This window comes from Oncorhynchus tshawytscha, linkage group LG23 (assembly GCF_018296145.1).
Source record: "Oncorhynchus tshawytscha isolate Ot180627B linkage group LG23, Otsh_v2.0, whole genome shotgun sequence".
NCBI lineage: Eukaryota > Metazoa > Chordata > Actinopteri > Salmoniformes > Salmonidae > Oncorhynchus > Oncorhynchus tshawytscha.
The window spans coordinates 19,544,769-19,568,207 of NC_056451.1; the positions used below are offsets into that span (position 1 = coordinate 19,544,769).

The following is a 23,439-nucleotide window of genomic DNA, read 5'->3' on the forward strand; positions in this document are numbered from 1 at the left end:
CATACAATAGGCGTATTAGCATTCTGCAAATCTGGATCCAATAGTGAAGAGGTGGAAATATGGCGATCACGTGGTGAACCTGACCACGACAGGAGAGGAGAGTCCAGCGCAGGGGTGTAAGTACAGATCTAAATGATGCTCACCACAATCACTACCAAATACTTGACTGTTTGACATGTTTATTTGACCCATGTCTGACTGACAGAGTTGTTCTTTAGGACCATATTCAGATGAAACCATAGCAGAGGAAAATGGCCCCAGTGACAGACTGTATCCTATAGAAATGACATGGTGATGGAACCAGACTGAGTGTCAGTAGAGAAAGTATTTGCACATGCGGTGTAGTTTGAGATGAAATGGTGTGCTTTTTATATAAGGAGGTTTTATTGGTAATTATTTGCATGATATGTCTTTTGGCATTGATAGTAAGTGTAATATATATAACATAACAATATATAGGTCACTATCTCAAAGTTGAAAACCCCCCAAATTATTTCAAGACTTTTCAAACCAAGCAAAAGTATTTTTCAAAAGTCATTACATTCAATCAACAGAGAAGTTACATCTGCTTCAATTGATTGGACAATCCAAAAATCAGAACAAGACGCAGCTGAATTTTGTCTCATAAGTTTGGTTCTAAAATATAGTTGTCAGCTCTCCCAAGAAAATGAACACAGTTACAACATACTAATCAATGAAACAATTTGAGACACCTTTACCTCTATGTATTTTGGTTATGTTCTTCTGTTCCTTGTATGACTGTCTATGGCAGTTTGATCAGCTTCTATAGATGAATCTTCCACAAAGAAAGAGGAGGAGGAAGAAGGAAAGGAGGAGGCAATTTTGTGCTATACACTTTTGTGCCACAGCACTACAGGGAAGCATGTTTCACACACCTGCACAGAATTCCAGTTCCACCTCAATAGCCTAAATAAACAAAACTCTCCGGGAGAAGCTTTTCCCTGTTGGACACAGTGATGCCACATTTTTCCTGCAGTTAACCACCACGCTTTGTGCTGCTCTCTCTTACTACTGTTATTCTTCATCTCAACAAAATCTCAATAAAATATGTCACCCCTCCCCCACTCTCCAGTCCCTAAATCAACTGAGTAAAACAAGCCACCGTTTATCAGGTTTTATTTTCCTCACCACCCGTTCAAAAGTTGGTGGATTTGGGGAGTTTTACATAGTAGGCCAATGCCTGGAAATATAATTGACATAATATGACTGGGGAATGATATGATACACTGCAACAAAATAGGTATTCATTGTATTACACAATGTTGATGAGGTAACTTCACAGCCCCGTCTTTCATGAGTATTTCTATTGACTGACTGATCATTGTACAGGAGGGTCCCATTAGGCCCAACAGTTCCTTAACCCTGTATCCTCCCTCCCTCCCTCCCTCCCTCCCCCCCTCCCTCCCTCCCTCCCTCCCTCCCTCCCTCCCTCCCTCCCTCCCTCCCTCCCTCCCTCCCTCCCTCCCTCCCTCCCTCCCTCCCTCTTACTAGACAGGCATGGAACCCTTTAAGGCACATGTGTCAAACTCATTCCACAGAAGGCAGAGTGGCTGAGGGTTTTTGGCTCATCCCTTGTCCTTGATTGATAAGTTAAGGCCACTAATTAGTAAGGAACTCCCGTCACCTGGTTGTCAAGGTCTTAATTGAAAGGAAAAACCAAAAACCCGCACACACTAGGCCCTCCATGGAATGTGCTTGACATCCCTGCTTTAAGGCTAACCCCCAGTCACACAATCACAACCATCACATCATCAGTGTAAACATACCGAACATTGGCGTCTAAAGACGCTCATGGCCATTGTCTTGTCATTTGTACATACTCATTTCAGTCACTGTCATCATGTCACTCATGATGACGTCATCATGTTGACGTATCACTTGACGGACATGCCTCCCATGGCCTCAGTGACTTCACTGTTGACCTGGGCAGCGATGCAGGCAGGGGTCACGTTGAGGTGGAGGTCATACTGCTGGTCCAGACCCAGGTAACTGTCACTCATCAAGTATAGCGTGTAAATACACCTGGAGGGAGAGGAGAGGGTTACTAGGGGAAGTAAGAGTTTGAGGTGGGATATATATCAATGAATCAAACTTTATTATAAAGCCCTTTCACACCGGCAGCTGTCCTAAAGTAACCGGGCTTAGACACCAAAGAAAAAATGTGTTGAACTTTTTCCAATTCTTTTTAACATTTCTGTACGTACTTTCCGGTCTTCACGGGAGTGTAGAAGGCCAGGGAAATGGTGCTGCGGTGTCGGCAGTATCCGATGCGTTTGACGGCCAGTAGCTCTCTGCGCTCCACCTCTCCTAGAACCAGAAACCAGCCCTCATCCTTATTCTTGGGGAACCTGGGGGCCTGGGCCTTAGTGTCCTGCTTCCTCTGGAAAATATGACGACAAATCAACTTATCAGCAGTCAACTAACATCAATAATGTGTGTGAGCTCCTTTATACATGTGTGTACGTACCCTCTGCTGGCCGGTGTTGATGCGCTGCAGTGAGACCTGCAGGACGTACTCCTGGTCAGCGTGGACGTCCAGCCAGCTTCTGTCATCCCTGAGCTTCCCCCCGGCCGCAGGGAGGGGGCGCTCTGTCTGCTCCCCACACCCCTCCCACCAACCCTTCACACTCAGACGCACCTCCACCACCGGCAGATGGCTGAGGAACGACCAGGCCTGGAGGAGAAGGGAGGGAGGAGGGATAGTAAGAGAGAAACAGAGAGGGGTGCAGAGAAATGAGAGAGGGAGAAAGAGACAAGAAAACGTGTCAGACGGAGTGCAGAGAGAGAGAAAAGAGGAGGGAGAGAAACAAAGAGCCAGAGGTGAAGAGAGAGAGTCAGACTTAAGTGAGAGCCTTGTTTAAGATGGACATATCTATCTGGTAAGACTAGAGCGTTTGATGAAAGCTTGATTCATTCAAACACACATAATTCCCATGGTCTTAGGTGCCTCTTAAAGCTTTGTCACGGTGACTTTACCATCTCTGACTCAAATAGAGAACACAAATCCAAAAGGGGATAGAGAACAAGAGAGGTAGAGGGAAGGTAGAGACAGAGAGCGTATGGATGATAGGTGTGTGAATGTGTGTGTCTGAGTATGTGTGTGTGTGTGAGAGTGTGTGTGTTTTCCTCCTGAAGACCCTGTCAGTGTCAGGGAGGGACTGGGATGAGAGAAGGAGAAAAGCCTCTCAGATTCACCCAACAAAAGCTATTTATGTAAGGATTACTGTCCCCTGGCGAATCAGACTGGGACGTTGCCACGCATCTAGTTATTTAATTAGCCAGGCTGCGATGCCATGGGGGGGAGAGCGTTGAGGGGCTGGGAGGAGGGGGAGCGGGGACACTGATTGGGCAAGGCCGCTGGGCTGGCAGTGGCGCCTGGACGCTCTCATTACAGCTGCAATTAGCACTTAGATTGGTGCTGTAAACCCTTGCATTGGACCGTAATAGGAGATCCTGGAGGTACCTTGGACCACTGCGACAGACTGATGCTTCTCACTGTGTGTGTGTGGATGTGTGGGCTGACGTTGGTAGAGTGTGTGTATATGTTGTTTGGTAGTGCTCTGGTAGTGTATTTGAGAACGTTACATGAATAGAGAGATGAGGCCGACACCTTGGAAGTATTTCACGTCATTTAATTGTGGTGGAGGACAATAGAGACGGGAGGATTTATGGTGAAGAGTATGTACCCCTAGAAAGCCTCTGTTTCTAATGGAAAGTGACACTTTACACATCCAGTATCTGGATGTGTCCTATAACAGTGAGGTGAAGGAACGCAGAATGTTAGAAGGTTGTTACCTGGGAGATCTGATGGGGCTGAAGCTCCTCTCCTACGATGGCAGCGAAGGTGTTCTCCCGCCCCTCACAGGTGGCAATCAGCTCAGGGAGCCCTTCTATTGGTCCGTGGAAGCCCCTGGCCCCGCCCTTCCCTCCCTTGGAGCTCCACCTGCTGCGGGGAACATCAGGGGGCAGATCTAGTCATGTGATTTTAAATCCTAACCACACTTCCTGTTGTGTCGTCGCCACTGGAACCTCTGTCCTCTCTCATCCCTCTATTTCTTTCTCCTTACCATATTTATTGAGTTGGCACAAAATTATTCTTCACTGCAGGACACAGTGTCTCAAATCCACATGGTGTGTATGTAAAAATAATTAAGATTGCTTTGGACACTCACTCTTGAATTTCCTCTCTCTGTGTGTGTTAGTGTGTGTGTGTGTGTGTGTGTGTGCACGCGCAGAATGTAACTGATGCTGCTTGATGATAAGAATGCTTGCAGAGTTTGATAGTGTCTGTGGATTATAAAATGGTCCATGCCATAGAGCGTTAATTAGAGTCCTAGCACCATTCTCATCCTGTGTGTGTGTGTGTGTGTGTGTGTGTGTGTGTGTGTGTGGGGGGGGGGCAGTAGAGTCATGTCTACCTGAACAGGTAGAGGTGCTGCTGCTCTATGGTAGGTAGGGTCAGTATAGAGGAGTCATTGAGCCACCTGCCCTGAACGATCATCTGCACCAGGTTACAGATGCTGAGAGCAGTCACCAGCCAGCCCTCATTGGCTGCTACATCCAGCATGGCCTGTAGACAGACAGGAAATACTTTAGTTGAAAAATGCATGCATTTATATGACTATATAACATCCCCCACTGACATCAGTGTGAGATTTACTCACAATGAGTTACGTTATGATTGAGCCACTCAAATTCAATATGTCTTTACATATTTATGCAAATATGCTAAACATCTACACAATAAATACAGCCCTCAATATCTCTAACACACTCCTCCCCCCTCCTTTGCAGGTTGACATTTATTGAGTCTTGTCCTGGAGGCAGAACTGGGGCAAGCTGAAAAGTAAAAATCGGCTATATTGCTTGTTGGTGTTCATTTAAGGTTAGGGTTAGGCATCAGGGTTAGCAGTGTTGTTAAGGTTAAGTTTAAAATCATATTTTATGACTTTGTAGCTGTGCCAGCTAGTGACCACTCCGCAGAGATCCCTCCAGAACAAGATGAAAAACGCTAACCTGCTCCCTCCCTCCCTCATAAGGTAGAGTTTGCCAAGCTCCGCTGCATTCTAACAAACTTAATTAATCAGAAAGTAATGCCCCGGCAGTAACTATGACTAAAGAGGACCTTGAGTGCACAGGCGAAGCCCCGGCAGAGTTAATCAAAATGCTAATGCAGTACAAATTAAAGTAGTACTGATTAACATTTCACAGAAGCTGAAGAAGCAAATGGATGGTGACAGAACTACGGCTGATGTCACTGGAGTCCCCGTTAGCTGGGCCATATTCATTAGGCACCAAACGGAAGAAAACGGACTGAAACTTCAGTCCAAAAAGAGACACTTGATTTCTATTTTCCGTTGCAAAACGTTTGGCTCTAATGAATACGATACCCTCGCCACATGAGGAAAAAGGCTCTGTTAGCCTGTGAACGAGCAACGGACAATCACTACCAGACACACACACACAGTCAGCGCTTCGCAGATCATCCCCCACACATAAAAAGGCAGCAACAATGGGTTACAGAACCAGACCCTACAGGCAGACATGGACCAAATCTCTCCCAGGCATGGCCAATCACCAGCAGACCTGGGATCTGGTGGCCAGGGCACTTGTTGGGCAGGCCTGGTTGTTAGGAGGAATCCCTGATAAGGCTCATTTTTACAAGGAGTTACAACTTATCTGCACACCTCAACAGCCTCCTGAGTGACAGGGCCTCCTGCTGGTCAGGATCCACATTATGTGTGTGTGTATTCTAAGATTGTGTGCGTGTGTGTGTGTGTGTATTGTGTATGTACTGGAACTATCAGCAGTAAGTGTGTGTGTGGTGGTTAGGTTAGTGGCAGAAAGTGCAGTCTGTCTTGTTAAAGCCGTGCTGTCCCTGTGAGGTCCTGTGATCAAACATGACTGTCTTCCTCATCACACTCAACACTTTCATGCTAGGAAGTCAGAAACCCAAAATAGATACAGTATTTGTCTTTGTCTTTTAAAAAGGCAGAATTGATCAACAACAGCAAAAACATATCTGATCCATTATCACACTGAAATGTAAATAGTTTCAACACAAGACATCTCCATGCCATGTCTATGCCCAGGGCTCTAAAGTGCAACCATTTGAGGGCACATGCTGCTGGATATTTTGCTGTGCGATCTGACATTTTATTTTGGGAGCACCAGTGCAACCACTTCCTGTAGCCAGTTAGCAACGCCGAAACAGTCATTTCCAAAGGCATTCCTTAAATGTTAACTGCAAAGTAGACTTACCTGGAAGAATGACATGATATCTTGATGATTTGTATCAATCGAGTGGTCTTTTCTTTTGCAAACTCTATTACACACGCAGTACACAAACCCCACCTGCCAAACACTGTCATTTAAATGACAAGTTTTTGTATCAACATTTTAGCTTTTGACAATAAACAAATGTCTTACAGGGTTAAATATTAGTTATATACCACAACATGTGCCTCAAAAGTAGCTAGAATTCATATAGGCCCAATATGCTATATCTCAATCAATTAAAACATATATATTTTGGATTTTATGTTGTGCTCCTAACTTCTTAAAAGTTGGGAGCACCAGTGCTACCAATAAAAACATACATTTAGAGCCCTGTCTATATCTTCTCTATGTCATCCCTATGTCACCTCTACTGCACTCTGTCCTGACCATGCTACAAAGTGGCTCCAAGCACTAAGCAGAAACTGCCTCTCTGTGTCTTTAGACAAGCCTTCCATTTCCCATATTGAATGAACAGGGAAGAGCTTTCTTCCACCCAGAACATCTAAGTACTGGTGCTCTGACTGACACATGGCAATGTGCTCAAGGTCTGAATCCCAGGGCTGAGAGAGGATCCATTCTGGGATGTATGAAAGCAAGCTGTTCTTTTTGATGGGAACAAAAGGACAAGAAAACAGAGGAAGTATTTCAGAGGTGCACTGTTCAGAAAGGAGAAGGGTGGTGGGTGTCCCCAGAGGGATGCAGTGTGTGGTACAGTACATAAACCTACACAGCAGATCTTGCACACACATAGTCAGCCACTAACCTGACAGATGCGTATGGCGTTGTCCAGCACGGTCTTGGTGTCGGTGCCGTAGTCGGAGCAGGGCAGCTGGGCGCGGCTGAAATGGGCCTGCAGCAGCAGGTGGGTCTTGGTGTGGGCGCTGTCATAGCTGTGGGGGTTGACCTGCAGGGGGAGACGCTGAGCCAGCTCACTGTTCAGCTGGTCCTCGTTGTGCCTGACGGGCAGCTCCGCGTACTCCTCAGCATCCTGGAGAAGGAGGGGAGGGAGGGAAGAGAGGGAGGGAAGGGGGTGAGAGAGGAAGGGAGGGGGAAGAGAGAGGGGGATATAAAGAAAAAGAGAGAAGGAGAGACATGGAAGTAAGCAAGGTTCCCTGCTGTGGTTCTGTGGTTAGATCCTTTGTTTCAGTCATCTCCGTTAAAACAGCTGCATCAGGATCACTGGCTCCCCTCACCCAAGAGAGCTGTCCCCCCAAAATATATTTAATAGCAAAACCTCTCAGCGAATGAAGAAACCTTAAGTTACAACTGTCCAAACCTGCTCATAAAATCCTATGAACAGTCAGCAACTACACAGCAATTTTCCACAATATAAAGTTAATTTTTTAATACAATGTACAGTGGTGGTTCCTTTTCATATTGTTAGACTCTGTGCTAAACTGTGAATGGCTGATGTTGAACAGCCAAACACTCAGTCTAGGTTGAATGTCTAAATGTCTACCCACATCTCTATCCTTCACTCCTCATAGGATATATATAGGCTATATAAAACCATTGGGTCTAGTGTAAAACCATTTGGTCTAGTATAAAACCATTTGGTCTAGTATGAAACAATTTGCTCTAATATAAAACCATTGGGTCTAGTGTAAAACCATTTGGTCTAGTATAAAACCATTTGGTCTAGTATAAAACCATTTGGTCTAGTATAAAACCATTTGGTCTAGTGTAAAACCATTTGGTCAAGTATAAAACCATTTGGTCTAGTATAAAACCATTTGGTCTAGTATAAAACAATTTGCTCTAATATAAAACCATTGGGTCTAGTATAAAACCATTGGGTCTAGTATAAAACCACTGGGTCTAGTATAAAACCATTGGTCTAGTATAAAACCATTGGGTCTAGTATAAAACCATTGGGTCTAGTATAAAACCATTGGGTCTAGTATAAAACCATTGGGTCTAGTATAAAACCATTGGGTCTAGTATAAAACCATTGGGTCTAGTATAAAACTATTTGGTCTAGTATAAAACCATTGGGTCTAGTATAAAACTATTTGGTCTAATATAAAACTATTTGGTCTAGTATAAAACTATTTGGTCTAGTATAAAACTATTTGGTCTAGTATAAAACTATTTGGTCTAATATAAAACCATTTGGTCTAATATAAAACCATTTGGTCTAATATAAAAAACAATGCCCTATCAATCGGGCTGTGTTTAGTGCTGACTGTGTGTTCTGAGTTGAGGCTTGTTCAGGGGAGACAGATGCATGGACACGCATGGCTCTTTTTCTGTGTTACTCTAATTCACTGCAGTACGTTAAGTTTCCCCAACGTATTTCCATCAACAGAGGACCAGCGGAGACATTCGTCATTGGGCCTACCCTGCTCTGGACTGTTAAGCTGACATCCATCAGCAGAGAGATGCAGTGTTAGAAAAGAGGGGGATTGAGGAACAGAGGGAACGATGAGGGGAAAAACGGGACTAAAATGATTGATATGGCAAGTGGTTTAGTGTCTGCATGCAGATGTGCAGGGGATAAAGACAATAGATCTTTATACAGAGATCATCACAACACACTAACTGCTAACTCCCCTACTCACTCCATCCCTGCCTCCCTCCCTTCATCCATCTCTCCTGCACACTTTCTCTTTAGTGACATTTACAGACAGACAGGGAGGGAAAGAACGGAGAAGGTTGGAAAGGACAGGAGAGAAATAGACAGAGAGAAGAGCAAGAGAGAAAGAGAAACATACTTTTTCCACATACTCTTTCAGTGTGTGTGTGTGTGTGTGTGTATAGTAGGTCCCTTGTGAACTTAAAGAAGAGGAAATAGTAGAGCTTCAAAGGGTGGTGGGGGGGAGTGGACAAGGGATGGGGTGGCTGGCTGGGGGCATTGTGGTAGCAAAAGAGGGGAAGCTAATGTCTAAATCTTTTCTGCATTTTCAACACATTTCTTTCCCGACAGTTCCTCTCTAATATGTGATCCTTCACCCTCCCATCTCGTCAAAATGTCTGGGTGAGAGCCATCATTGGGGGGGGGGGTCAGAGGGTGGAGGGGGCACGGCGGGTTATCTGACACAGCTACGACCGACATTGAGGAGAGGTGTGAAACCACTGTGTCCTAATAATCCCACCAATTACCAGCCACCAATCAACAGCCTCACTAGGAATAACAGACTAAAACAGGGAGTAGAGGGAGAGGAGGAATAGGTACTCTCTATTAACAGGGAAAAAGAGGAAGAAAACCATATGGAGGAGAACAAAGACCCAGGAGTAATGAGGGGAGTTAATGAGGCCCAGATAAAGAGGTGTTCATTTGACAGAACTGAGATCCAGACCTCAATCATGGTCATCTACCTATCCTACTGTCCAGTAGTCTATCCCTCTCTCTCAATGTGAACACAATGGGAGAAGCACATGTAGAAGCACAGTAGTATGGTAAACAAATGACATCGGCCTGCACAATCCCCAATAGACTAGAAGAATAAACTACACACTCAAACATTTAGAAAATAAAATATAATTCAATGGCTGTAGTCCCACCCTGATGGAGTACAGTCTAGTAAAGCCTAGTCTAGTACAGAACAGGGCAGTCCAGATGCCCAGGGCAGTCCAGATGCCCAGGGCAGTCCAGATGCCCAGGGCAGTCCAGATGCCCAGGGCAGTCCAGATGCCCAGGGCAGTCCAGATGCCCAGGGCAGTCCAGATGCCCAGGGCAGTCCAGATGCCCAGGGCAGTCTATAGTAGAGGAGATTGATGCTCTGATGAAGACAATGTCATCATGTTCTGTGGTCATTCCCAGCAGTCAGTCAGACATACCGTGAGGACAGAGAGGATGTCCTGGATGGGCAGCTCAGCCCTCAGCCTCTCCTTGAACATCCTGACTGTCTGGTGCTTCAGGTAGTAGTAGGAGGAGATACGGCCGTACGTTAGGGCCTCAATGGTGCAATCATCCTGGAGGGAGGGAGCACGTAGGAGAGAAGACGGAGGAAGAGAGGAGGGAAGACAGAGAGGAGAAGAAACAGGGAGGAGATGAAAGGATACAGGGAGGAAAATAAGAGGAGACAGGTAGGAAGATGGGGAGGAAAGAAGACAAAGAGGAAGAGAAGACAGGAGGGAAGACATGGTCAACTGTACTGATTCATGTTAAATCTATCAACACAAACCACAATGGTTCCCTCAGTATGTACCGGTGTGCCTTATATCTTCACACTGCCTTACTACGACAGGCAAATTCATTCATATGAATCCATGTCGTACACACAAACACTCCCCTACCTCTCCTATCTCCATACAGTAGGAACACTCCAGGTCTCGGAGACTCCTCTCCACCAGGTTGGACAGGTACTTGTTGATGGTCTCGTGGCTGATGTCATCCAGGCTGTAGTAACTGGACAACACACAACAACCACGGTTAGTTAGGGCCACTTAGAAATGTCCTTGTTTTCCATGAAAACATACATGAAATTAGTTGCAAAATGAATAAGAAATATAAGTCAAGACGTTGACAAAGTTATAAATAATTATTTTTAATTTAAATAATAATTGTGTCCTTCAAACTTTGCTTTCATCAAATAATCCTCCATTTGCAGCAATTACAGCCTTGCAGAGCTTGATGGTCACTTCTTACATACCATACGGTCAAACTGATCCCACAACAGCTCAATAGGGTTGAGATCCGGTGACTGTGATGGCCACTCCATTATAGACAGAATACCTGCTGACTGCTTCTTCCCTAAACAGTTCTTGCATAGTTTGGAGCTGTGCTTTGGGTCATTGTCCTGTTGTAGGAGGAAATTGGCTCCAAGTAAGCGGCATCCACAGGGTATGGCATGGCGTTGCAAAATGGAGCGATAGCCTTCCTTCTTCAAGATCCCTTTTACCCTGAACAAATCTCCCACTTTACTACCACCAAAGCACCCCCAGACCATCACATTGCCTCCACCATGCTTGACACATGGCCTCAAGCACTCCTCCAGTATCTTAATTTCTTATTTTGAATGTTTTTCTTTGTGATCCGAACAACTCAAACTTAGATTTGTCTGTCCATAACACTTTTTTACAATCTTCCTCTGTCCAGTGTCTATGTTCATTTGCCCATCTTAATATTTTATTTTTATTGGCAAGTCTGAGATATGGCTTTTTTATTGCAACTCTGCCTAGAAGGCCAGCATCCCGGAGTCGCCTCTTCACTGTTGACATTGAGACTGGTGTTTTGCGGGTACTATTTAATGAAGCTACCAGTTGAGGACTTGTGAGGCTTCTGTTTCTCAAACTAGACACTCTAATGTCCTCTTGCTCAATTGTTTACCGGGGCCTCCCACTCCTCTTTCTATTCTGGTTAGAGACAGTTTGTGCTGTTCTGTGAAGGGAATAGTACACAGTGTTGCCCGAGATCTTCAGTTTCTTGGCAATTTCTCGCATTGAATAGCCTTCATTTCTCAGAACAAGAATAGACTGACGAGTTTCAGAAGAAAGGTCTTTGTTTCTGGCCACTTTGAGCCTGTAATCGAACCCACAAATGCTGATGCTCCAGATACTCAAATAGTCTAAAGAAGGACAGTTTTCAGTTGTGCTAACATAATTGCAAAATGATTTCCTAATGATCAATTAGCTTTTAAATTATAAACTTGAATTAGCTAACACAACATTGGAACACAGGAGTGATGGTTGCTGATAATGGGCCTCTGTACACCTATGTAGATATTCCATAAAAAATCTGCTGTTTACAGCTACAATAGTCATTTACAACACTAACAATGCCGACACTGTATTTCTGATTAATTTGATGTTACATTTAGGAACATTTAGGAAACAGACAAAAAAAAAAAGCAGCAGCCACGTTTATAAAATATCCTAGTCTATTTAATAGAGAAAATTGAAACTTTAAATCAGTTTCATATCTAGTTCCTGACTATTACTCCCGAATCAAGTGACTTCTGATAGGTCCAAAACACCACATGAGCAAGGAATATCCTTTAAAAGTCCCTAAAAAGGAGTCCATCTTTAAGGAAACAGCTGACACATACAATCCTTTTCTACCTCTCCCTTCTCTCTGATAAACCCTCTGTAGCCGCTGCAAAGTTATGCTAAAACAGATAAATACTATTGGACATGTTTAAGATGTGGCCAGTGGCAGTAATAACTCAGCGGTATCAAAGGAGTCTATGGGGAGTCTGTAATATATGTATGTTTTTACTGCTTATTGATTTACTCATAACCCTGCATTGACCATAGTAACGACTCCATGCTCCCCACACTAACACAGATACACTTCATCTATACAGATAACGTATATTATCAACACACCTCACAGCACACACACACACACACACACACACACACACACACACACACACACACACACACACACACACACACACACACACACACACACACACACACACAGTATATTCTCTAGCTAGCACATAAAAATCAATACACAGAATAAACGGCACACATCGATCAAAAGCCACTGCATCATAAGCATCAATAATACCACAGAATAGGCCTGTTTGTTTTCTCTGGGTTTGTTTTAGGGGTAAAATTGAGGTAACAGATAATTATTAAGACTTTAGACAAACTGTAGGTCTAGAGGAACCTTGCCCTTGGGCTATGCCAGCCCACAGCCTGGAACAAACAAAATAGCCCCATCACAAAATGATTCCCAGGTTTTGGGCCATACAGTATTTGCTGAGCTAAGACAACGCACAGCCAAAATGGCTTCCATGCATGGCTCAGCGGCTCTAATGGGTAAGAGCTACCACATGAGACATGGCCATAAGTGCACACAACTATGTGCTTCATTAACTTCTAATGACAAATTACATTTGAGTGTGTGTGTGTGTTCGGGGGTGGGCGTGTGTGTGTAGGTGTGTTTGGTTGTGTGTGTGTAAAGCTTTAAAGTTAGTGGTATGAAAGATGTGATGGTTATATAGCATTCTGAGGAGTTCAAGCTATTACAGGTCATCTGCAGAAGAGAGGAAATTGAGAAATAATATGAGACTGAAACAGAAGGGGAGAGAGAGAGAGAGAGATCGACAGAAAGCGAGAGATAGAGGGGAGAACGAGCGTGTGCAAGAGAGATGGAGGATGAATACCAATGGCTCAGTTAACAGGTAGAAGGATGCTTAATGAAGGTAATTTGACAGTTGCCTCCATACTGATGTATAATAATGTATGTAAACATGGATCCACTCACTCCGACACAGCCCACTCCTCACATTACACTTGCATAAAACAATCCTCCCATGATTATTATTCACAATCATCTGTTGCTCTGTTGAAAACCAGAGGAGGGGTGGGGCGGGGGGAGAAACACAGAGCCCATTGGAAAATAATGCAGCGTCAAAACGTAAACAGCAGTTGGGGAGCGGCGGCCATACTTAATGTGGGTTTAATGTTAAGTATGGACGTCATTATCATCACTCCACATGTCAACACAGCCCAGCAGCCAACGCGTTTATTACTGACCACATTTCACAGCTCTGTACTGGGGTGTGAGAGAGTGTGTGTGTGTGTGTGTGTGTGTGTGTGAGAGAGAGTGTTATGGGCTGTCTGATTTAGTCATGTCCATTAGAATCTTCAACATTAGACTCCTGATGCTGCACAAACACATTTATGGTGTGTGTATGTGTTGTGTGTGTGTGTGTTGTGTGTGTGTAGCAGCACTGGATACAAGCCTCTCCAGTCAATCATGTCTCCATGAGTAATGGCCGGTGACAAGGTGACCGTCTCCAGGGATTGCAGGACAGATCAGATGGCCAATTGGCCATGTATAAAATACAGCTGTGACAATGTGCTGTTGGGTGGTACACATATCTAACCCATAAATCACCTGATATTGCCGATACTAAACCAACTCTAACAAAATAAATAGGACAGGCTGAAAGGATATGTAGAGCTTGAAGTATAACTGAATGGTGCTACATAACACAATATGTTATGTAGCACAATACTTACTTAACACAATATGTTATGTAGCACAATACTTACCTAACACAATATGTTATGTAGCACAATACTTACTTAACACAATATGTTATGTAGCACAATACTTACTTAACACAATATGTTATGTAGCACAATACTTACTTAACACAATATGTTATGTAGCACAATACTTACATAACACAATATGTTATGTAGCACAATACTTACCTAACACAATATGTTATGTAGCACAATACTTACATAACACAATATGTGTGTTGTGTGTGTGTGTGGGTCTATGTATGTACAGTTGAAGTCGGAAGTTTACATACACCTTAGCCAAATACATTTAAACTCAGTTTCACAATTCCTGACATTTAGCCCTAGTAAAAATTCCCTGTACTAACTAGGTCAGTTGGGATAACCACTTTATTTTAAGAATGTGAAATGTCAGAATATTATTAGAGAGAATGATTTATTTCAGCTTTTATTTCTTTCATCACATTCCCAGTGGGTCAGAAGTTTACATACACTCAATTAGTATTTGGTAGCATTGCCTTTAAATTGTTTAACTTGGGTCAAACGTTTCAGGTAGCCTTCCACAAGCTTCCCACAATAAGTTGGGTGAATTTTGGCCCATTCCTCCTGACAGAGCTGTGGTAACTGAGTCAGGTTTGTAGGCCTCCTTGCTCACCCACACTTTTTCAGTTCTGCCCACACATTTTCTATGGGATTGAGGTCAGGGCTTTGTGATGGCCACTCCAATACCTTGACTTTGTTGTCCTTAAGCCATTTTGTCACAACTTTGAAAGTATAATTGGGGTCATTGTCCATTTGGAAGACCCATTTGCGACCAAGCTTTTAACTTCCTGACTGATGTCTTGAGATGTTGCTTCAATATATCCACATCATTTTTCTCCCTCATGATGCCATCTATTTTGTGAAGTGTACCAGTCCCTCCTGCAGCAAAGAACCCCCACAACAACCCCCTGCCAACCGTGCTTCATGGTTGGGATGGTGTTCTTTGGCTTGCAAGCATCCCCCTTTTCCCTCGAAACATAACGATGGTCATTATGGCCAAGCAGTTCAATTTTTGTTCTCCAAAAACTATGATCTTTGTCCCCATGTCCAGTTTACAACCGTAGTCTGGCTTTTTGATGGTGGTTTTGGAGCAGCCTTCCTTGTTGAGCCGCCTTTCAGGTTATGTCGATATAGGACTCGTTTTACTGTGGATATAGATACTTTTATACCTGTTTCCTCCAGCATCTTTCACACCAAAGTTTGAAGGTAGGCCTTGAAATACATCCAAAGATACACATCCTATTGACTCAAATTATGTCAATTAGCCTATAAAAAGCTTCTAAAGCCATGACATCATTTTCTGGAATTTTCCAAGGTGTTTAAAGGCATAGTCAACTTAGTGTATGCAAACTTCTGACCCACTGGAATTGTGATACAATGAATTGTAAGTGAAATAATCTATCTGTAAACAATTGGAAAAATTACTTGTGTCGTGCACAAAGTAGATGTCCTAACCGACTTGACAAAACTATAGTTTGTTAACAAGAAATTTGTGGAGTGGTTGAAAAACTAGTTTTAATGACTCCAACCTAAGTGTATGTAAACTCCCGACTTCAACTGTATGCATGCATGTATGGTCTGGGAGGCCTGGGTCAGGACTTAGCGGTAAATGTGGGCTGACAGCCGTGTCAATGCCAGCAGTCTGGAATGTTCTGTAATCCTCGTCCTCAACGCATAACAGATGTCTCTGCAGCACAGTGCTTCCTTCTACCCAGCCATCCATTAGAGGAGGATCAGTGTTTGTGTGTGTGAGAGTGTGTGTATGTATGTATTGTATATGTGTGTTCGTCCCTGCATATGTGCACATGTGTTGTTGCAGGGAGACAAACAGAGTGCTGTTGTGGCTGTAAATCATCTGTGTAATCACTAACTAAGGTTTGGTGGCTTTAAACTCTTAGTTATTCAGATAGACCAGAAACACCCTGTCTTGAATATCAACTATATTTAGAATCTTAGTGAACTGATAATTGGTATACTTAAAAGATCCCTCCAGATGAAGTTTGAGTCACTATTATGACTTAATTCCTGTCCTAGTTCCACCCTCAACACCGACGTATGGGTCCTTATAAATATTGATTAATCAGGTGTGCATATTTCCACCTTCCTCAGTGTTCGCAGCCCATACGGTCTCTGGCACTTGTAAACACACCAAAAAGACAGGATCAGGGTAGCTTTGCTAATCGCTAACTTATGGAGCACAGCACAGCTAGGTAGGTAGGATAAGGTGGAGGACCATCCACTCTCCCCCCACATCTTCTGCAATGGAATTGATGAATACAGAGATCAGTGCTAATATTGGAGTTTTACCGTTGAAACTAGAGGCTAGCTAACCTACTCGCTGGACCAATAAAGCTAGCTAGCTAGGTAGCTACCGGTAACTATTAGCAACTGTAGATAATTGTTTCCAATGTTGTTTCAAGGATAAGAGTATCTGTAACTATGCTAGCTACCTTTCATCAGTTTTTTGATAACCTCATTATCTGAAGCAAAAATGTTAGGTAGTTCGCTAGCTACTGTACACAAAATCTGGCTAGCTAACTAAATAACAGTTGGAACGACCAAGCTGTCATGTTTACAAGTATGCACACTAGCTGGCTACTAGATTACCAATATAACAGCTGGCCACAAATCTTTTTGTTGGGAGCCAAGGAAAGCAAAATATTGCTTTTATCAGTGATGGAGACTAGCTAGAAGGTAGACCTATACTTTTATAGCAATATAGCTAGCTACTAATACAATAGCCCAATTTATTGCACACTGTTTGGATGAGCAGGTTAGAATAAGGCCATCACTTGGTCAAATTATAAACCATACGCCGTACCAAATTGGAGTCCACCTGTGGTAAATTCAATTAATTGGACATGATTTGGAAAGGCACACACCTGTCTATATAAGGTCCCACAGTTGACAGTGCATGTCAGATCAAAAACCAAGCCATGAGGTTGAAGGAATTGTCTGTAGAGTGCCGAGACAGGATTGTGTCAAGGCACAGATCTGAAGATGTCTGCAGCATTGAAGGCCCCCAAGAACACTGTGGCCTCCATCATTCTTAAATGGAAGAAGCTTGAAATCACCAAGAGTCTTTCTAGAGCTGGCCTCCTGGCCAAACTAAGCAACCGGGGGAGAAGGGCCTAGGTCAGGGAGGTGACCAAGAACCCGATGGTCACTCTGACAGAGCTCCAGAGGTCCTCTGTGGAAATGCGAGAACCTTTCAGAAGAACAAACTATCTCTGCTGCACTCCACCAATTAGGCCTTTATGGTAGAGCGGTCAGATGGAAGCCACTCCTCAGTAAAAGGCACATGACAGCCCGCTTGGAGTTTGGCAAAAGGCACCTAAAGACCCTCAGACCATGACAAACAAGATTCTCTGGTCTGATGAAACCAAGATTTAACTATTTGGCCTGAATGTTAAACGTCACATCTGGAGGAAACCTGGCACCATCCCTATGGTGAAGCATGGTGGTGGCAGCATTATGCTGTGGGGATGTTTTTCAGTGGCAGGGACTGGGAGACTAGTCAGGATCCATGATGAAAACCTGCTCCAGAGCGCTCAGGACCTCAGACTGGGGTGAAGGTTCACCTTCCAACGGGACAATGACCCTAAGCAGGAGTGGCTTCAGGACAATTCTCTGAATGTCATTGAGTGGCCACACATCTCTGGAGAGATCTGAAAATAGCAGTGATGCTCCCCATCCAACCGGACAGAGCATGAGAGGATCTGCAGAGAAGAATTGGAGAAACTCACCAAACACAGGTGTGCCAAGCTTGTAGTATCATACCCAAGAAGACTCGAGGCTGTAATCGCTGTCAAAGGTGCCTCAACAAAGTACTGAGTAAAGGGTCAGAATACTTATGTAAATGTGATTATTTTTTAATACATTTGAAAAAAACGATTTAATATATTTTAGAATAAGTCTGCAACGTAACAAAATGTGGAAAAAGTGAAGGGGTCTGAATACTTTCCCGAATGCACTCTATACACATTTTAAATACATTCCGTATATACAGTGAAGTCAGAAGTTTACATACACCTTAGCCAAATACATTTCAACTCAGTTTTTCACAATTCCTGACATTTAATCCTAGTAAAAAATCCCTATCTTAGGTCAGTTAGGATCACCACTTTATTTTAAGAACGTGAAATGTCAGAATAATAGTAGAGAATTATTTATTTCAGCTTTTATTTCTTTCATAACATTCCCAGTGGGTCAGAAGTTTAAATACACTCAATTAGTATTTGGTAGCATTGCCTTTAAATAGTTTAACTTGGGTCAAACGTTTCGGGTAGCCTTCCCCAAACTTCCCACAAAAATTTGGATGAATTTTGGCCCATTCCTCCTGACAGAGCTGGTGTAACCAAGTCAGGTTTGTAGGCCTCCTTACTCACACACGCTTTTTCAGTTCTGCCCACAAATGTTCTATAGGATTGAGTTAACAAACGTAATAAGATGGTCATTGTCTACTACATAGAAGATGTCAGAGGATTGATTACCTAGCAAGCCAGCGAGTCAAGGTAAAATACCACAAATAGAGACCGGATAAAGCCAGAAAAACTTGAAAAAACTATCACCAGTCTTGAGTGTTTTCATGGTCTTCACTCACTCACTGAAAGTTAGTCAAGGGATGCGCGCGTATCACTTGAACGTGAAGTTTGACCGTAAACAGAAAATGGTTCTATACAGGAGCTTCTCATCTACACCATATTGCACGTGATGTTTCACACATGATTAATGTAACGCTTCTCAAATGTGTGCACATTTTCAAAGCCATTATGTTTTTTATTTGGCTGACAGAATCAAAATGCTGTCTACTCGTATTAAGGTAGGGGAGACTGGGGCTAAGTCTAACACGGGGTCAGTTATAACAGCTAAATAACTCAAATTTAGAAACCACTCAGAAAGATGTTATTCAATGTAATAATTCTTGGTTAGTGTCTTCTATATACATACATTTTATATAAATCCATGAAACATATTTTGTTTTATTGAAAACATTTTTTTGAGGCCTAAAGTTTATCATTTCCGCTTCTCCTTTTTTATTATTGACCTGTGGAACAGTCCCAATGTATCTAATCATACCTCATTTTTATCAATAAGAAGAGAGAGGTATTTGATTGGTATAGTTGATGACAATAATTAGTTGTATTTTCTCACAAAACTCAGATTAGTAATGGGAGTTAGTTGTAACAGGGTTAGATGTAACAGTGTACCTCAAATTCTATGGTATTTTATATGGTATTTAGACATTCACAATGATATAACATTTCACCTGTTTACATCAAGTATTCCAGTACAAAAAAAGATAATATCTTTAATAAAAAAAATCTAATTCAGTCTTTTCAATGCTTTTCAATGCTTTCAACTGCCTACGGGGTTAATTGTAACATTTCACCTCAGCCACTTTTGGTTTAAATTGAAAACGATTGGAATGTCCCAGAAACGTAGCCATACAACACTCCTTCCGTGGCCTCCAACTGGTCTTACGCTAGTAAAACTAAATGCATGCTTTTCAACCGCTCGCTGCCTGCACCCGCACGCCCGACTAGCATCACCACCCTGGATGGTTCCGACCTAGAATGTGTGGTCATCTATAAGTACCTAGGTGTCTGGCTAGACTGTAAACTCTCCTTCCAGACTCATATCAAAAATCTCCAATCCAAAATCAAATCTAGTGTCTGCTTTCTATTTCGCAACAAAGCCTCCTTCACTCACGCCGCCAAACTTACCCTAGTAAAACTAACTATCCTACCGATCCTTGACTTTGGCGATGTCATCTACAAAATAGCTTCCAATACTCTATTAGCAAACTAGATGCAGTTTATCACAGTGCCATCCATTTTGTTACTAAAGCACCTCATACCACCCACCACTGCGACCTGTATGCTCTAGTCGACTGGCCCTCGCTACACATTCGTTGCCAGACCCACTGGTTCCAGGTCATCTACAAGTCCATGCTAGGTAAAGCTCCGCCTTATCTCAATTCACTGGTCACGATGGCAACACCCACCCGTAGCACGTGCTCCAGCAGGTGTATCTCACTGATCATCCCTAAAGCCAACACCTCATTTGGCTGCCTTTCCTTCCAGTTCTCTGCTGCCTGTGACTGGAACGAATTGCAAAAATCGCTGAAGTTGGAGACTTTTATCTCACTCACCAACTTTAAACATCTGCTATCTGAGCAGCTAACCGATCGCTCGCTGCAGCTGTACATAGTCCATCTGTAAATAGCCCACCCAATTTACCTACCTCATCTCCATACTGTTTTTATTTATTTACTTTTCTGCTCTTTTGCACACCAGTATCTCTACTTGCACATGATCATCTGATCATTTATCACTCCAGTGTTAATCTGCTAAATTGTAATTATTTGCCTACCTCCTCATGCCTTTTGCACACAATGTATATAGACTATTTTTTTTGTCTGATACGGCTGCACTTGTTAAAGATGGACTGCAGCACAGTGTGTCTCTATGCCCCCCCGGACCTCATGCATTCATCCTTGCGGTTGAGGTGGACTTGCCAATCACGGATGCCTACAGAAGATCAGTGGAGGATCAAGTCCAGCTCTTTGGCGAGAGAGTCTGGACTTACACCATCATACTGTTCACATGGAAGGACTGTCTGGGGGAGAAAACCATTGAGCAGTTCATTGAAGGTGAAGGAGGCCCTCCAACGGCGTATAGAGAAATGTGGGAGGAGATATCATGTTCTCAGCAATGAGGACAGGGGTGATGGCACTCAGATCACAGAGTTACTGCACAAGATAGACATGTTGGTGGCAGGAAATAGTAGCAGCCATTTTGAATTTGAGACCTCGCAATTTTAGAAAGTGGAGAAGGACAGAAGGGAAACTTGTGAAAAAAAAAAATGGCACATCCTCCCCCCAATACAACTAACTAAAAAAATGATTATTAATGTGGATATCGACTTTACCATTTCAGCATGGCTTTGTGGCACAGTCATTGCCACGCAGGGCTAACGGGCCAGAAGGTTGAGGGTTCGCCGACCACCACGGACGAGCTGACTCTCCCTGTCTGTCTTATTACACTACAATCAGAGCTGGCTGCAGAAAATGATCAGTTAGGAGGAAATCAGATTTTCTACTTTTTGATGCCATATTTATACCAAATTATGCAACAAATTTTCCACCAACAGGTTTCTGTACAAATGCACCACACACAACCAACGCATAACTGCATACTGATTACAGACTTTGAGCGCTAATCGTCAATGGTTTGCATTTTCAACACCACAATCGAGTAGAGTATGTCAATTTCGACAAACAGAAAATACATCCCTCCCTACTCAGTATCGAAGGCTCCGAATGTCATTAAACTTTTTGGTGTTTTCTAAGAAATGTCTCTTTACATGAATAGAATGACCGTTGTGCAGTTTGGATGCTGGAAGTATATTAGTGGAGTGGATGAACGTGGGTTGGTAGCCTACAGGAGACCTTTGAAGTGGCATAATAAGATTAAAACATTGTGACTAGTTGTGCTTATGCCACACATAAAAATGTAATACATTTTATAAGTTAAATTACATACAGTACCAGTAAAAAGTTGGGACACACATACTCATTCAAGTGTTTTTATTTATTTTTAGAATAATAGTGAAGATATCAAAACTATGAAGTAACACATATGGAATCATGTAGTAACCAAAAAAGTATTAAACTAAACCACCAAAATATATTTTAGTTTCTTCAAAGTAGCCAAGTAGCAAAGTAGCCAAAGTAGCCAGCTTTGCAAACTCTTGGCATTCTCTCAACCAGCTTCATGAAGTAGTCACCTGGAATGCATTTCAATTAACAGGTGTGCCTTGTTAAAAGTTAATTTGTGGAATTTCTTTCCTTCTTAATGTGTTCAAACCAATCAGTTGTGTTGTGACAAGGTAGGGGTGACATACAAAAGACCAAGTCCATGATATGTCAAGAACAGCTAAAATAAGCATAGATAAATGCCAGTCCATCATCACTTTATGACATGGTCAGTCAATTCAAGTAACAGACACATCTCAACAACTGTTTAGAGGAGACTGCGTGAATCAGGCCTTCATGGTTGAATTGTTGCAAATAAACCATTACTAAAGGACACCAAGAAGAAGAGACTTGATTGGGCCAAGAAACACAAGCAATGGACATTAGACCAGTGGAAATCAGTTCTTTGGTCTGATGAGTCCAAATTTGAGATTTTTGGTTCGAACCACCGTGTCTTTGTGAGACGCCTAGTGGGTGACCGGATGATCTCTGCATATGTAGTTCCCACCGTGAACCATGGGGAAGGTGTGATGGTGCTTTGCTGGTGACACTGATTTATTTAGAATTCAAGGCACACTTAACCAGCATGGCTACCACAGCTTTCTGCAGCGATACACCATCCCATCTGGTTTGTGCTTAGTAGGATTATCATTTGTTTTTCAACAGGACAATGACCCAACACTTCCAGGCTGTGTAAGGGCTACTTGACCAAGGATAGTGATGGAGTGCTGCATCAGATGACCTGGCCTCCACAATCACCCAACCTCAACCCAACTGAGATGGTTTGGGATGAGTTGGACTGCAAAGTGAAGGAAAAGCAGACCACAAGTGCTCAGCATATGTGGTAACTTCTTCAAGACTGCTGGAAAAGCATTCCAGGTGACTACCTCATGAAGCAGGTTGAGAAAATGCCAAGAGTGTGCAAAGCTGTCAAGGCAAATTGTGGTTTTGTTTAAAAAGTGTTGGTTACTACATGTTTCCATATGTGTTATTTCATAGTTTTGATACCTTCACTATTATTCTACAATGTCCAAACTTTTGACTGGTACTGCATATTTTGGCTATATTGAAGCGTTAGGTTCTAGGTCGAGGAAATAGCTGCTTGGTGTTACACTTTCCTGAATAACTGGGCCTGCTGGGAGCATAGACCTATATAGTCACACTATATAAGACTACTTAGGCGAATGATGATTGGCAACACACAGCGCATCAGAATGCGAAATAGGCTACAGCCAGACTGGTCTACTACTGTGCATTTCTACCTACTGTGCATTTCTAGAATGTCGGGAGTAGACCCACAACTGATCCAAATGGAATGAAACATTCAAATAACAAGGCTTTCGTTATTTAAATGACATTTTCACTGCAGTTTATGCCCTAGAGTAGAATCGTACTCAATTGCACTA

At 42.9% G+C, this 23,439-nt stretch overlaps 1 protein-coding gene across 2 annotated transcripts in view; it reads right to left on the bottom strand.

The window, feature by feature from the left end:
• Positions 1-1,501: 1,501 nt before the first annotated feature.
• Positions 1,502-23,439, bottom strand: part of ascc3 (activating signal cointegrator 1 complex subunit 3) — a 146,285-nt gene continuing 124,347 nt past the window's right edge. For both annotated transcript variants that reach the window (XM_024385525.2, XM_024385526.2), the window contains exons 36-43: positions 10,540-10,651; positions 10,081-10,215; positions 7,064-7,288; positions 4,440-4,591; positions 3,817-3,967; positions 2,489-2,695; positions 2,226-2,401; positions 1,502-2,043 (exon numbers count right to left, since the gene is read on the bottom strand). In XM_024385525.2, coding sequence (XP_024241293.1) covers positions 1,896-2,043; positions 2,226-2,401; positions 2,489-2,695; positions 3,817-3,967; positions 4,440-4,591; positions 7,064-7,288; positions 10,081-10,215; positions 10,540-10,651 — 1,306 coding nt within the window. In that variant the 3' untranslated portion in view covers positions 1,502-1,895. The remainder of the gene's footprint in view (positions 2,044-2,225; positions 2,402-2,488; positions 2,696-3,816; positions 3,968-4,439; positions 4,592-7,063; positions 7,289-10,080; positions 10,216-10,539; positions 10,652-23,439) is intronic.